This window comes from Mauremys reevesii, linkage group 1 (genome assembly GCF_016161935.1).
Source record: "Mauremys reevesii isolate NIE-2019 linkage group 1, ASM1616193v1, whole genome shotgun sequence".
In the NCBI taxonomy this organism is placed as follows: domain Eukaryota; kingdom Metazoa; phylum Chordata; order Testudines; family Geoemydidae; genus Mauremys; species Mauremys reevesii.
Window position 1 is genome coordinate 164,773,843 of NC_052623.1, and position 16,385 is coordinate 164,790,227.

General features: G+C 40.5%; 1 protein-coding gene across 6 annotated transcripts in view; it reads right to left on the reverse strand.

Moving 5' to 3' along the window:
- TTC3 (tetratricopeptide repeat domain 3) overlaps positions 1-16,385 on the reverse strand; it is a 145,153-nt gene that overhangs the window by 98,658 nt on the left and 30,110 nt on the right. For all 6 annotated transcript variants that reach the window (XM_039504605.1, XM_039504583.1, XM_039504573.1 and 3 more), the window contains exons 6-9: positions 14,499-14,552; positions 5,607-5,730; positions 1,833-1,918; positions 974-1,068 (exon numbers count right to left, since the gene is read on the reverse strand). In XM_039504605.1, coding sequence (XP_039360539.1) covers positions 974-1,068; positions 1,833-1,918; positions 5,607-5,730; positions 14,499-14,552 — 359 coding nt within the window. The remainder of the gene's footprint in view (positions 1-973; positions 1,069-1,832; positions 1,919-5,606; positions 5,731-14,498; positions 14,553-16,385) is intronic.

Consider the following 16,385-nt stretch of genomic DNA (forward strand, 5'->3'; position numbering starts at 1 on the left):
AATGAGCACTGCTACTGAAAATCTCCAATCACAGGCACAGGGACACAGACTCACCTAAAGTGGAGCACTCATATGGGAAGCTACTCAAAGTAGAAATCTACTTTACTAGTTGGCACACAATCTGAGGGGAGACATTAGGAAGGCATCAATCCTTCCAAATGCATGCCTACAATATATATCAGACCCAATACTTCCTAAGACAGGAATCTTTATGAAGTTCACAGTCTTTCCACAGACACAACTGAATTTGCCAAAAGCAGCACTTGCTTGTGATAGCACTGGTAACAATTTCAGCAAACCAATGTTTTGTTGCTAGTTCATTTTATAAGGCATAGCATTATACACTAAATAAATACTGTACCATTTGCATGAACAATATTTGTTTTAGTTTTACTTTTATTGTTTCTCATTTGAAGTCATAACTATAAAACAATTTCCACAACCACCCAAAGGATGACTTCAGGGGAGGAATAAGCAACACATATAGATGAAAGGGAGCATGTTCTCAACCCCCAAATATCCCACTGGTACCAACACTGGGTCAGCCCCACTAGTGCCAGCAATATTGGAGCCCTATTGTAGGCAGCTCTCAGCTCCAGGAGCTGTTTTCAGTAGTGTATCCTGTTTTTCTGATGGGACCATGTTTAACACACAGCACTGAAAGTGGCTTCTGAAGCTGAAGGGCCATTTACCCTAGAGCTAGCAACACTGTTAGAGACGCTGTTGCTAAACTAGTATTAATAATGATGGGCATTTTTTTTTTTAAACTTCACTAACACAGACACAAATAAAAAAAGTGTCTTTAGTACTAAGCCAGGAAACAGAAATAATATGAATGTAGACAAAACTCTGTGGTAAGTCAGTTAAGCATCATCTGATTTTTAATTGGGTGGTCAACAAACCAAGACAACTCGGAAAAAGATAAAAATGTAACATACACAAAGATGATCCAGTTAGTTGACTTAGTTCTTACCAAAATTCTATGGCTTTAGTGTATGAGCTTATAGCACAATCAAGGTTCTCTTTGGAAAACTCACAATTTCCTCTCTCTTTCATAAATTCACTTTTCTGTAAGATCAAGAAAAACAAATGTGCAACCAATCAGAATTTAACCCAACTGTGATGAGAACTATAAAAGCATTTAACAATATGTATTTAAGTGTCTCGTCTGTCTGTATACCAAATGTTGAAATGTACTCATCAGGGGCGGCTCTAGAAATCACGCTGCCCCAAGCAGCGCGGTGCGCTGCGCCGCCCTTCCCCGGTCCTGCGGCGGGTCCCCTCTTCCGCGGCTCCGGTTGAGCTCCCGCAGGCATGACTGCGGCAGGTCAACCGGAGCCCGGGACGAGCGGACCTGCCGCAGTCAAGACTGCGGCGGGTGCCGTGGTCCGGCGGCTCCACTTGACCTGCCGCAGTCATGCCTGCGGGAGCTCCACCGGAGCCGCGGGACGAGTGCCCCCTCCGCAGTCATGCCTGCGGCAGGTCCAGTCATCCCGGGGCTCCGGTGGACCTCCCGCAGGCATGACTGCGGCAGGTCCGCCGGCCCAGCCTCCCGCCTTCCCCGGCGGCAGGGGACGCCCCCTACATTTTGCCGCCCTAGGCAACAGCTTGTTTTGCTGGTGCCTAGAGCCGCCCCTGGTACTCATAATTAATTGATCTGGAGCAGTGTAATTATCTTAAAAGTCATGCAACTCCTAATAAGTGTTAGCATATGATCCTATGAGAGGAATACTTATCTTTGGCCAACAACTTCCCTACAAGTTTCTGTAACTGACTATCTTTGATCACTCGTTTCTTTTTTTTTTTAAATCCACTTTAGTGTTTTTTCCTACCTTTATACAGTTTTCACAACTCTGAGCTTCAAACTCTTCAACTAAATTGCAGTCTTCCAATGCAACTTTAGTTATATAATGTTTATCTGTAGGCAGAAATTAGTACGGTAAGGGAAAAAAAACAAAAGCCGAACAATAGGTTTAACTTCTTGCTTTTAACAATCATAGCATATTCTATAACTGGAAATAGGATGTGTATAGTTTTGTTTTTCCCCTCATCAACAACAGAAATAAGCTAAAACAAAGTAATAAATTTCAAACAGAATGTGGATTATTTTTGCTTCCACTGTTGCACAAAAAATTTAAGTCCCAACTGAATTCAGCAAGGTACTTAAAATTACGAGCATAGTGCCTAACTTCAAGTATGTGAGCAATCTCAATGAAGTCAGTAACATTCTGCACATATCTGAAGCCAGCATGTACACCTCTACCCCGATATGACGCGACCCAATATAACATGAATTCGGATATAATGCGGTAAAGCAGTGCTGGGGGGGGGTGTCTGCGCACTCTGGCAGATCAACGCAAGTTTGATATAACGTGGTTTTACCTATAATGCAGTAAGACTTTTTGGCTCCCAAGGACAGCGTTATATCGGGGTAGAGGTGTACTTAAGTACCTTGCTGAATCAAGGACTAAATGATTCTCCCTTTGTACTAAAAACCCAAATCCTGCCATCCTCAGCCTACACCTCAGTGCCATGGAGCCTTTTGCTACTACAATAGAACTTTTTTCTATCGTAAGAGTTAAATTCTCATATATCTGAATAATTTATTCAGAATTTTCATGAAGCTGACACAGATATTATTCAACTCTAATCACAGTAATATAACAAACAGATATAAATGTTTTAACCATCACAGCTACGTAGTAGAATGAACAGCAGTTAAGAGTTTCATTTGGATGATCAAATAATCTTTCACTCTACCACTGCTGTATGCTTTAAAATATCCACACTAAATGGGTGTAAAGTTACCTATTAAATCCATTACCATTTCAAGACTTTGGGAACTAAGAAAAATATTCGCCAGATGAGTACCGGAGGGTACCCCCAAACAGCTCTATGAAGGAGAAGAGCTTACATTTAAAACCAAGTGGACTAATACTTTAGAGCTAATTATTTACTGGTTTGGAATATTTTAAAATGAAAAAATTAAAGAGAGTTTATAAAAATATTGACAGTTTCAGTATATGGGAATGTTGTCTTTCAATGAAGGCACCCATCCTACCCACATGACATCACAAGAGACAAAGCCTCCTGAGCAAGATGACTGCAACATTTCTGATCATATCCAATAGTCAGACTGTCTCCAAACATTATGAAGTTGTTTTAACTTTGAAACTGACTTCTCACTAGTTTCTATGGGACCAAAATGATCAGTGTCCTAATCTGCTTAAAGACACTGTCAGACTTGTGGACTCCTGTTTAAAATTTTTTTTTTTAAACTATACTTCAGATAATTTTTAGAATGTGCTAGAGAGTCACTTCTTTATAATTAGATATAAACTCCTATATTTGTTTTGTTTTTTGTTACACTGAGTCTTCCATCAAATGTTAGACCAGCCTTTCTTTTCTTTAATAGTTATTCTTGAAAAGGAAGCACCTGAGAGAGTAACAAATTTATTTGAGCATAAGCTTTCGTGGGCTAAAACCCACTTCACCGGATGCATGCAGTGGAAAATACAGTAGGAAGATATATATACACACACAGAGGACATGAAAAAATGGGTATTGCCATACTAACTATAACGAGAGTAATCAGTTAAGGTGGGCTATTATCAGGAGAAAAAAAAACTTTTGTAGTGATAATCAGGATGGCCCATTTCCAACAGTTGACAAGAAGGTGTGAGTAACAGTAGGGGAAGAAATTAGCATGGGGAAATGGGTCATAACACAAAGTAAAACCTATCCACTCTCAGTCTTTATTCAAGCCCAATTTAATGGTGTTCAGTTTGCAAATTAATTCCAATTCTGCAGTTTCTTGTTGGAATCTGTTTTTGAAGTTTTTTTTGTTGGAGTATTGCGACTTTGAGGTCTGTAATCTAGTGACCAGGGAGGTTGAAGTGTTCTCCGACTGGTTTTTTAATGTTATAATTCTTGACATCTGATTTGTGTCCATTAATTCTTTTGCATAGAGACTGACCGGTTTGTCCAATGTTCTTTTTGCTGATGCAGACTAACACGGCTACCATTCTTAAACTTCAAAAGGAACGTAAGAGAAAATATCCTGGTTTATCATCTCTCTAAGATTCCAATGTCACTGATGACGGAACACATCCCAGTTAACAAAAGCTTATTTTTAATACAGCAGGGGATATCATACCAATGGCAGCTGCAGCAAAAACAATGATAAACATTGGAGCAAAACTGGGTATTTCAAAGGAAAGACTGCTAAACTGTTTTTCTAGATTTAGAATAGCTGACAAAACTGAAGAGTGGGTGACTTCACAGAAAAATTAAGTATACTGCATTTAGAAACTTAGCTTAGCTTAAAATCAAGTTCTCTGTCTTTTCCTTTGTTATTTTCTAAGAGTTCGTCTGGCTCTTGTTAATTATTCCACAAATGAGGTTATGATATTTAAGATACAATCAATTGCTGTGAAAATGACTATCACTGACTAAGAGTAAGATGTCAATGAGGGAATAAGCAGCAGAAATGGGTAAAGTCAAGATAAGAATATCCTTTGTAATGAACAACATTAGAAAAGAAATTCATAAGTATGACAGAGAATCCTTCTGAACTGAAAAAATTCTAAATTTTCTCATGATGCCTCAACTGCTCCAAAGCTAAAGAAAAACAAATATATAGGACTCAGACATACACACACACACACAACCACCCTATGACAAGGTATCTTCTCCCATTTTTTTTTAAATGCTTGTCAGAGTCTGGGCAACTGCACCCTGAATTGCCCCTCTATGATCCAGCAAGGGCACCCATTCTTAGATTTCCAGCTCCTAGGCTAGTACCGCTCTTGGATTCCTGACCGGCATGTCCAGGCTGCATAGTTCTCCTTTAAGACTGTTATTCCGCAGCAAGGCAGACCACCTAACAGGCCTGTGTCTGCACTTTTCTTACTCTTCCGAGGCTGTAAACAGTGTAACTGCTAGAGTTACAAGATATCACAGCTCTTTCTAAGCAAATATGTTTATTCTTAAAGTAAAAGCATTATATAGAAAACATATTAAAACCAATCAAAGAACCTACATGCATGCTAATAAGCTGACCAGAGATCGCCCCAACTCCTACAAGGTCTCTGGATGGTGACCAGTCCTTCAAGCCTCACCAAGGTTTTTTTCCCCCCACTCATGATCACAAGGTCGTAATTGCCTTGACTCGGAAAAAACACCCCCATGCATCTATGAATTACTCCTCCATGCTGTTTGGGGACTTTTGATCCTGGGAATAGGTAATTCATAGTCAAAGATCTTGTCGCCAAAGCAAAGTTTGAAAAGATCAGGTCCAGAGATGTGCATTTGCATTCCTCTCCTCCCAAATACCTCCTAGGAAACCTGCACAACTATCAATTCATTCCTGTCTTAGCCCATTTTCTAAAATAGTCCTTTGAAGTTCATAATACTTCCCAAGGGTTGCATTAGTCAGGTCTCCTACACAGCTTACATACAATCCCACGACACAAACATTGGCATTTTTAATAATGAGATCCTATGATATTTAAATAAGGTTAATTCAATAAGGTGTAGCCCAACTCAATAATGTTAAACCAGAATATTGCAGGAAATTGCATACCCATCACAATGATTATACTTACATTTAGCAAAGAAAGTTTCTAAAGGAGGCCAACAGTAATCTCCAAGTTCTTCTAATTTCTGTAGAACACTCAACTCGCCTGTACATTTCACCCAGGCAAGGGCAGACCCAACATCAAAAACTCTCTATTTAAAATAAAAGGTAGAAATTAGAGAAAGTTAGCAACTGTATTCAGTTTTTCTTATATGGAATAACCTAAATTACTGGCAACATACTATAAAGTAAAAAATTTAACAAATATGGATAGTATAGCAGCAATGTTGTTTAACAGTCTGACAAATAAGGTGCAAGGGCCAATGTTGAGGGTGTTGCCTGGAAAAAACAGAAGAGCATAGGTCAAATATGTCGTATCTATTCCACAACCCACAGAATTCAGGAAAGGTATTTTTAGTTTATTTCAGACACCTGGTATGTTATTTTTATGCATAAATATATGGTGAAAGAGAACCAACACTAAGTTAGCTTGCATTTTCACAAAATTGTAACAGCCATCTCATTTTATGCACCACAAAGGCCAGAAAAGGTCAGGCTAAAACTAGATTTAAAAATCTGGCACAAGGACAACCTTGGCATAGGTTTTATGCTCTAGCTAGGTTAGATGTGACATACTAGTGATGCTGGCAAATCAGGTGCCTGCTCATACCAAGGTCCCCATGTCTCAATTGGAGACTGACAAATACATAACCAGAATCAGTCTGGCCACCCTGTATTATAATTCTAATATCTATTTTAACAATTCTAAGGATGTGTTTAGACTTCACTGAATGCTTATGAATTGCTGCGTGCATTAATATCATTTATAATATTGTATCCAATATTGTAAGATAATATTTCAGCAGTTACATTGTGAACCTCTGTGACTGTGTAAATCACCAGACAGGAGAGAGACCTTAATTACTGAGGGGTTCATCTTCAACAGAAAGTGTTATGCCTTTCCCAAAAGTAAAGGTCCATCAATACCCGACACACTATCGTGGGACCCTACAATTGGAATCTCCCTACAAACCCTCAAGAGAGCAAAAGACTTATGTTGTTCTGTCCTCCTCCCTATGACAACAAGTCATGTAAGTGGGTTCCTCCCATCAGTTGAGTTTCCAGATCACAGTACCTGGCAGGAGAGGTATGAAACCCCTAACAAGAACTGATGCTTGGACTCTGGGAAGAAGATTTTTCCCCACACATAAGCAAGAAATCTCCAGCTGATTAGCTAGAGGACATAGAGCTTGCTGATTATAGAAACTTCTATTACTTTTTGAAACTTAAGATTGTAATTCATTTGTGTATGTTTACTGCTTTACCCTTGTAAAGAATTCTCTAAATTTCTTTTTCCTATTTAATAAATCTTTGTATAGTTTATTACAGGATTAGCTGCAAGCATTATCTTTGTTGTGAGACTTAAGGTGCGCTCAGTGGTTTGAGCATTGGCCTGCTAAACCCAGGGTTGTGAGTTCAATCCTTGAGGGGGCCACTTAGGGATCTGGGGCAAAAATCAGTACTTGGTCCTGCTAGTGAAGGCAGGGGGCTGGACTCGATGACCTTTCAGGGTCCCTTCCAGTTCTATGAGATATACCTATCTCCAATTATTAAGTCAAACTGATCTGGGGTAATGACTGGTCCTTTGGGACTCAGAGTAACTTAAATATTGCTGTGTTTCTTGATGTAAAGGACCATTGATCACAAAAGTACGCTCACCTGGGTGGTGAGATAGCTCAGAGTAGCCCAGGGGACTGTCTGTGACTCCATGTTAATGCTCCTATAGTGCCTGCGGAATTTATACTTGATAAATGATTGGTGAAATCTAAGACTATGTCTACACTACAAACCTTACAGCAGCACAACTGTACCACTGCAAGTGCACCGCTGTAAAGTCTCCTGTATAGCCACTCTATGACAGCAGGAGAGAGCTTTCCCACCAGCATAATTAAACCACCTCCAACAAGCAGCAGTAGCTATGTTGGCAGGAGTCGCTCTGCCACCAACATAGTGCTGTCCACAGCAGCGCTTTTATCAGTGAAACTTATGTCAGTCAGGGTTTCATTTTTTTCCACACCCTTGACTGAAAATAGTTTTGCTGACAAAAGTGCTAATGTAGACATAGCATTAGTATAGAACTCACAGTCAATTTGGGGATTGTACTCTGCTTCCTAACAGTCTGCCCTGAGGTTAGTACTCCTGCTCTTTAATCACTGCAGGCAGCATTACAGTATCAAGGCAAACTAGCATATCAAAATGCATTTCAATAAGTAGCATTTCTCATACAGTGTTACTTTTTACTGGTGCTACAGATTACCACTCCTGATTTATGAACCTTTCCTCAAATCCTTGTTTAACAGCAAACCAGAAAGGACACTTTTGGTATATCAGTATAAAACCAACTGTTAATGCAGATAATGGTTTTAAAAATTATGTGGGATCAACTTGACTGTAGTCATCAGCCAATCATTGCTCCTTGTAAGGAACTGAATGTTACTCAGCATAGTAAATGCCCACAGTGACACTGAGGCCCCTTGGTGACAACTGGCAAAAAAGCAGCTCCTTCCTCATACCTGACAAACTCACTACATTCACTATAAAGGGGAATATGCAAGTTCTCTACTAAAAGCTTGTAGATGTGCGTATGGGAAATATTTAAGGAATAATGTAACTACATTGAAAATTAACCCCTTATGGTCTTGAAGTGAAAGTGAGTCCTCAGGAAATAATGCATCTTTGTGATGGCCAATTCAAGTGGAAGGGAGTTGTCACCCCCTCTCTGGCTAGCTAACGATGTAACATATTGCTCAATCATCCACCTTGGCAACAACCCAGAAAAGGCAATGGAATACCAACAAAGCAACTATAAACACTGAGGCCTTGGCTACACTGGCGCTTTACAGCACTGCAACTTTCTCGCTCAGGAGTGTGAAAAAACACCCCCCTGAGCACAGCAAGTTACAGCGCTGTACAGTGCCAGTGTAAACAGTGCCCCAGCGCTCAATCCCCTTGGGGAGGTGGAGTACCTGCAGCGCTGGGAGCTCTCTCCCAGCGCTGGCGCAGCGACCACACTCGCACCTCAAAGCGCTGCCGCGGGAGCACTCCCGCGGCAGCGCTTTGGAGTTTCAAGTGTAGCCAAGCCCTGAAACTAATTGTAAGTGAAAAGGAATGACATGACAGGAAGGGGTGGCCATGTTTGTGAATAAAGACAGATTTTGTATATTACAAGGTGGAGAAAGACATTCTGTATCCATTCAGTGATGTGTGTCTTGTTGAACAGGGGCGCTTCATGAAAGACTGAGGCCTTGTCTACACTAGAGTTTTGCTGACGCAAGTTACTCCAACTATCTAAAAGCACTATAATTACATCGCTTGAGCATGTTCGCACAACGCTGCTTCTGTTGGTGAAGTATATACACAGTTGGTGCTCTAGCATAGACACTGAGAGCAGTGCAGCATGAGTAGCTATCCCACTATGTTACTTGCCACCTTCTGCAACTAGGAGTTGTGGGAAGGCAGAATGGATCATAGTGCATCAGTGGGCTCAATGTCCCATGAGGCATTTTTTTCCCATACCATCATTCCATAAGGCTTCCAAATGCATTTTGCACCATTTTTCAATGGCCCCTGTGCACCCACCATCTCTGTCTGAAAGGATGGATCCTGTACTGTTCTCTACTGTTGTGGTCACTGTTATGAACAAATCATGGATGGTTATGCTGTAGTATATCATGAACTCCCAATCTGAATAAGAATCAGAGTTGCCTGACCCACTACATGTCATCGAAAGAAACACCACCAGATTACTTTTGGCATTTATGGAGCACCTGCACACAGTGGACCGTCGCTTCTGGGCTTGGGAAACAAGCACTGAATGGTGGGATCACATTGTTATGCAGGTCTGGGATGATGAGCAGTGGCTGCAGAACTTTCAGAAGAGGAAAGCCCCCTTCCTGGAACTGTGCGCGAAGCTCGCCCCAGCACTGTGGCACAACCACACCAAAATGAGAGCTGTCCTCTCAGTGGATAAGTGTATAGCGATCACTGTGTGGAAGCTGGTAACTCCAGACTGCTACCGGTCAGTGTTTAGAAACCTAGAGCAGTTTGCCCCTTGCTGGAGGATTTTGCACAGCTGATTTTGAGCAGCCAAATACCAGGGCTATTAGAGAGGGTGCAATGGGGAGTTATTTGAATCAGAGAAGCTCTGAGGCACTATTTTGATAACGAGCATGAGTAATAAGTCTTTCTATACAGCACCCTGCCTGCTTGGTTAACTTTCCACCCTCCATGAAAATGTTGATGATTCCTGACCAAGATTTGTAGTCTGCAAATGATCCAATTGCCACTGTGTATTAATTCCAGCAGCAACCACCATGTGAAGGAGACAAATAATGATCATCTTTCAGAGAGTATGTTTTTATTAAATACCAATTAACACACAAAACGCTTAGTGGAAAGGGAGATAACAGTGCAGGGCAGTGTAGGCTCTTATAACTGTGCTAAGTCCAGCTATCATTTCGGACGCTATCCGAAGGTGCGGAGCCAATGGGGTACCAAGACAGCCTGGGAGGTTGCAAGGAATGTGTGGGAGGACTTTAGGGAGGGCATGGCAAGCAGTTCTGCATCAGCAAGGTGGAAGGACACGGGGGAGCATAAGCACACATCTATTCTGCCTGCAGCGTGATTAGGGATTTCAACATCTCTGTCTACGCCATCACTCTAAGCCAATGGGAGAGAGAGCTCTCCAGTCAACTTAATTAATCCTTCCCCAGTGAGCAGTGGCAGCTATGTTGGTGGGAGAAACTCTCCTGCTGACAAAGTGCTGTCCACACCAGGGCTTAGGTTGGCATAAATTATGTCTCTCCAGGAAGTGGCTAGTTCACACCCCTGTGCGACATAACTTATGTCAATTTAAACTGTAGTGTGGCCATAGCCTGAGTTCTGGCTCCTTGTAGCTTGCAAACTGCTGCAAGAAGACTAATTCCTATCTCAAAGTTCAATAAGTGAAGACCCTAGTTATCGTTATATGATTTTGCTTTGTATGTAGCCATTTTTTTCCCATCACTCACATCTCTATTCTTTCTTAAAATAAATTTCCTTTTAATTACCATTGAATTCAAGTGCTGCATTTGATACAAGAGCAACAGTCTAGGGTAAAACTAGTGAACTGTTCCTTTGAGAATAGAGAACCTAGTACTTCTGGGGGCATCCAGTGATCAGGGGGGCACTTTAAAGGGACTCAGGAGCTGGTGTGCATCCATTGTCAACCTGCAGGGAAAAAGTAGGGCTAGAATAGCCCAAAGGAGAATTCTTGAGTTGCTGACAGTTTTGTTGCATTAGGGAGTTGACACCCAGCAGGCACTGGCCACACTCCCTCAAACAGCAGGAAGATGGCAACAGGTGAATCACAGCTCTTGGTGCCTCCAGAAGGATCACACCCACCCCTCTTTTTATAACTTATAAAAAAAAAAAGATACAATCCTTTCCCAAAAAGTGGGTTAATTTAAATCAAAGCAATATAGCTCACCAATTTTAATAGTTTAAATCAGTAAGCAAGAAACTGATTTAAATCATCGATTTTAGTCTTGCATTGTATTTGTACTTTTTAGTTTTTGCCCTTAAGGGAAAGTTGATTCTCTAATTAGTAACCATAAAAACACATTGATTTGCAATTAAATATAGACTTTACACTATATTTCATGCTTCTTCATGCTGACTAGAAGGATACATTGTATATAATTGTTTACATTTATATACCTTTTTATTTACATTTATTACATTACAAAATGGTGAATGATGCATTTCTTACTTACTATAATTTTTTTTTTTTTTACTTGTGATGTGTCACACTCCATGTCAATGAAAAAAATAATTCAATTAAAAATGCACTTTTTTTAAAAAATAGTTGAATAAAACTACTAGTCCTGCCAGAATTCTGCACAACACAGCATTTGTGCAGAATGAGTGTTCCCTGCAGAACTTTACTTTTTCACGCCCCTCAGCATTCCTGCACGTGCCTGACACAGGGGGTTGAGGCTCACACTGACAGTCCCAGGCTGATACTGGGAGCATGATTATATTGTGTTATTTTGACAAAAAATATTTTGAATTTTGCAAAATTTTAAAATAGTGTACAAAATTTAAGTTTTTGGCAGAGAATTCTTCCAGGAGTAAACTACCTTAAATGTGCCGGATATCTAAGAAACTGTTTATCAAAACATGGTTTGCATTTAAAACTAACATTGACAAAACAACATACTATCTCTAGTTAGTGAATTGAACTGATTGTTTCTGGTCACCATTGTCCAACATCTTCTCACATCTAGCTTTTATTCAGGTTGGAAGAGGAAAACAAGCTTTCTTGCATTAGCAACTCCCAACTGGTTTCTTAACTTTGAATAAACTAGTCACTAAACTGAACTAGTTAAATAAAATGAAAAAAGAAGAAAATATTCTTTCTGTACCTATAGAAGAGGCTACTGCTGTTAAAAACTGGTTCCAGGCGCTTCGAAAGTGACTTCCACCAGTTAAGTGGTCTAACTTTCTTTAAAAGTCTGGCAAACGTACCCCTTTTTTTTTATTTAAATTGTTTTAACAGATTATAGTAAGCTTAGGCCTTAAGATAAATGTGAAATATGAAAGCTAACTCAAAAGTTTTATTTTAAAAAATGTATTTAATTTAAATTTTAAAAGCTTTTAAAAAAATCACTGATTTTTATTCACCCTGCTTTCCCCTAACTTCTCTTTTTGACAGATTAATCATCAGTACTAGTGTACTTGAATCCAAGTATTTACAGATAATCTAAAAAAATCCTGCAATGCACTATTCAATCATTTAAAATCACTCCACTGAAGAAAATAAAGATCAGTTTACACCTACCAACTTAAATTTTGTATTTTGTCACTGTAGCATCATAAATTTTGAGTTAATTTTGTATTGTGTGCGCTAAAGGTAAGGTGTTTCTGCAGAAGGCTTATTTTGGTGATCACTTTTAAGAGTCTGCATCATCCTGCAAGCTACTTTTCAACAGAATGAGTGCTCCTGTTGAAGACCATTTGGAAAGGTCAGTTAATGTAAAATGAGACAATCTGCTTACTTACCTGGGTTTCCCACATGCAGTGCAAGCTTCTTTTCAACTGCAGTGGCTTTCAATTAACTTATGGGTACCATTCAATTGTAGGCTTTGATCTATTTAGCATTTTTCTTAGTGACCCACTGTGGTGGGTATAGAAACCCCACACTGGAATGTAAGGGGTTAAAGGACAGTCCTGGGCCCAGCTAGCCCTGCCCCTCTAACCCTGCAGAACATGCTCCAACTGGCAACATGGTTGAAAAGGGAGCAAAGCCCGCTCAGAACCCTGGAGAGGAGTACAGAACTACTCCACCAAAAGGGGCTAGAGATGCATCCCTGAAGTACAGGACTATCACGCTGTTTTCTTTTCTTTTTGGAAAAAAGGAGAATAAGGGAGATATGATAGAGGTATATAAAATCATGAGTGATGTGGAGAAGGTAAATAAGGAAAAGTTATTTACTTGTTCCCATAATACAAGAACTAGGGGCCACCAAATGAAATTAATGGGCAGCAGGTTTAAAACAAATAAAAGGAAGTTCTTCTTCACACAGTGCACAGTCAACTTGTGGAACTCCTTGCCTGAGGCGGTTGTGAAGCCTAGGACTATAACAGCGTTTAAAAAAGAACTGGATAAATTCATGGAGGTTAAGTCTGTTAATGGCTATTAGCCAGTATGGGTAAGGAATGGTGTCCCTAGCCTCTGTTTGTCAGAGGGTGGAGATGGATGGCAGGAGAGAGATCACTTGATCATTACCTGTTAGGTTCACTCCCTCTGGGGCACCTGGCATTGGCCACTGTCAGTAGATAGGATACTGGGCTAGATGGACCTTTGGTCTGACCCAGTATGGCCACTCTTATGTTCTTATGTTTTTATTTTCCCTTATCTGGGACCAGAAGCAGAAGGTGCAGTGGTAGGAAGCAACCCAGAGAGGGTACCTCAGAGGGTCTATCAACACTGCTGATGCTCATAGGGCCCTGGGGCAGAGCCTGGGGGAGTGGGTGGGCACAGGTTCCCCTACCACTACTGAGTGGACGCTAAGGTGCCACAAGTACTCCTGTTCTTTTTGCGGATACAGACTAACACGGCTGCTACTCTGAAAGCTAACCACTAAGCCACTCAAGCCAACTGAGGACTCTACTACACTCGCCTATGTATTTGTGCTTCAGCCCAAACTGAGACAACAGCTGACATGAGAACAGACATTCCTCAAGCAGGGTGTTGCAAGTGAAAAGCCCTTGACTCTGAAATACACTTCTCCCGTGTCCAACACAGCCTGAGTTGGGGGACCATCAAAGCACATTCCAAAGCTTTTTCTAAACAAGTGGGGTTGAGTGCAGAATGTTTGTTAGCTGGTATGTTCTATCAGTGTGCTTTTAAAACAGATTTTGTGAATTTAGAATATTATTTTATTTACTATTAAATGCATGTCCCTCAAGACAAAATGCCATTTAAATTAAATAAAAATATAAAGTAGTGAATTATCCAGTAACAAGTTATAGCTGTGCCTGATTTATTTCTTCCACTATTAAAAGTGGCTATGATATGGTCTTCAAAATGGCAAACTATAAAGCAAACTTCTTTTTTTAACGTTACAGTAACTTTCCAGTTTATGTCATCTGTGTAGGTTAAGAGAAAGTGACATGCAGAAGAAGTAGTACATCTATGCACCAAAACTTCAGAACTGGGAGACTTCTAAGAAAATGAGACCTATTATACCATCAAGGGCTCTGGCTGTTATATACCCATGTACTTTGTTTATATGCAGAAAAGAAATACTGCGGACAGATGGAAAAGCCTTATTTGTATTTACAGGAGGATTTTGTTGTTGAAGTCAAAATAACTTACATTTTCTATTCGAGTACCAATACTCAATATGCCACTGATAAAAAATGGATTGTTCTGGGGGAAAAAAAAAATAAAAAATAAATCAGACTTTTCACGCAACCAAAAGCAAAGTAAGGTTGTTCACTCAACGGCATTTCTGTCTGTAATGCAATAACGTTTGAATACTACATCTGATCCATTCAAGAAATTCAGGGAATGTTCTAGGCAACAGTGAGTAGAATCATATTGATTTTGATGAAAATCAGAAGGGAAAAAGAGGAATCTGATTAGGAGAGCCAGCAGCTTCAAAGAACCGGTTGATGGCAGCCATTAACACCTTACCTTGTAACAATATCCCCTCTATCTCAGCTTTGTTGATCCTGCCATACAGTACAATGTTGATATCCAAAATGACTTATTTCCCAGATAGAAAGACAAAAAATAAGAATAGTGGGGTGAAGGGACAGTGGGGAGAAAGAAAATAGAAGAAGGCTGGCACACAGGGAGCTTGTTGGAGGGAATACCAGAGGTATGGCTACACTGGCACTTTGTCAGCAAAACTTGTTGTTCAGGGTGTTAAAAATATACACCCCCAAATGACAAAAGTTTTATCAAGGAAAAGCACCAGTGCGAACAGCTCCTTATCAGCAGAAGCACTCTACTGCAGACAAAGCTGCTGCTGCTGCTGGGGGGGGTGAAGTTTTTTTGTTTTTGTTTTTGTTTGTTTTTTTGCAGTCAAGAGAGCACTCTTCTGCCAACAAACAGCAGCTACACTGTGCAGCTTTTAGCTGTGTGGCTATAGCAGCACACCGTTGTCGCTAAAAGCTGCATAGTGTAGTCATAGCCTAGGATGAAAGGATGCCTTCTAAGGGCAATGTGCTCAGACAGAGGGAACAAAGTGTGCGACCCACTAGTACAGCGGTTCTCAACCTTTCCGGACTACTGTACCTCTTTCAGGAGGTTGATTTGTCTTGCGTACCCCAAATTTCACCTCACTTAAAAAGTGCTTGCTTATAAAATCAGACATCAAAATATAAAAAAAAATGTCACAAGCACACTATTACTGAAAAATGGCTTACTTTCTCATTATGATCATATAATTATAAAATAAATCAATTGGAATATAAATATTGTATTTACAGTTCAGTGGTACAGTATATAAAACAGTGTAAACAAGTCATTATCTGTAGGAAATTTTAGTTTGTACTGAATTCACTAGTGCTTTTTATGTAGCCTGTTGTAAAACTAGGCAAATATCTTGATGAGTTGACGTACTCCCTGGAAGACCTCTGTGTACCCAAGGGGTACACGTACCCCTGGTTGAGAACCACTGCACTAGTTAATATGAAGTCATGTAACGGCAGAGTGGACCATCAGGATGCAGTTTTGGGTTGCACACAACCAATCTTCCATTGATCGCATAATTTTCAAAGTAAAAACTGTGCAATAGCTCAATTGGAAAAAAAAAGAAGAAAAGAAAAAAAAAAGCACCGCACCAAACACACACTAAAATATTTGGTTCATCATTTGCACACTCGCCCACAATCCTCAGTTTACTTTGCTGCTTCCCTCTCTCCTTTGTTTGGCATCTCCTATCAGCACATGGTTGTTTTGGACCAGACCAGCAGCAGCAGCAAGATTCAAACAGCAAACTGTTACTGAGCAAAAGAGGAGTGAAAGTGACCAAGGAAAAGCAACTTTGTTTCACTCTGTGAGTAGGCTCTACTGTCTGTACTGCAATCATGGATCAGGGAATGCTGTGCTATCAGGGCCAGTGCAAGGATGTTTAGCGCCCTAGGCGAAACTTCCACCTTGCCTCCCCCCCGCACCCCCACCTAGCACCCCCCTAGCAGCTCCCCCCCTCCACCCTGAGACACCCCCCTTGCAGCAGCTCCCCACCCCCCACCT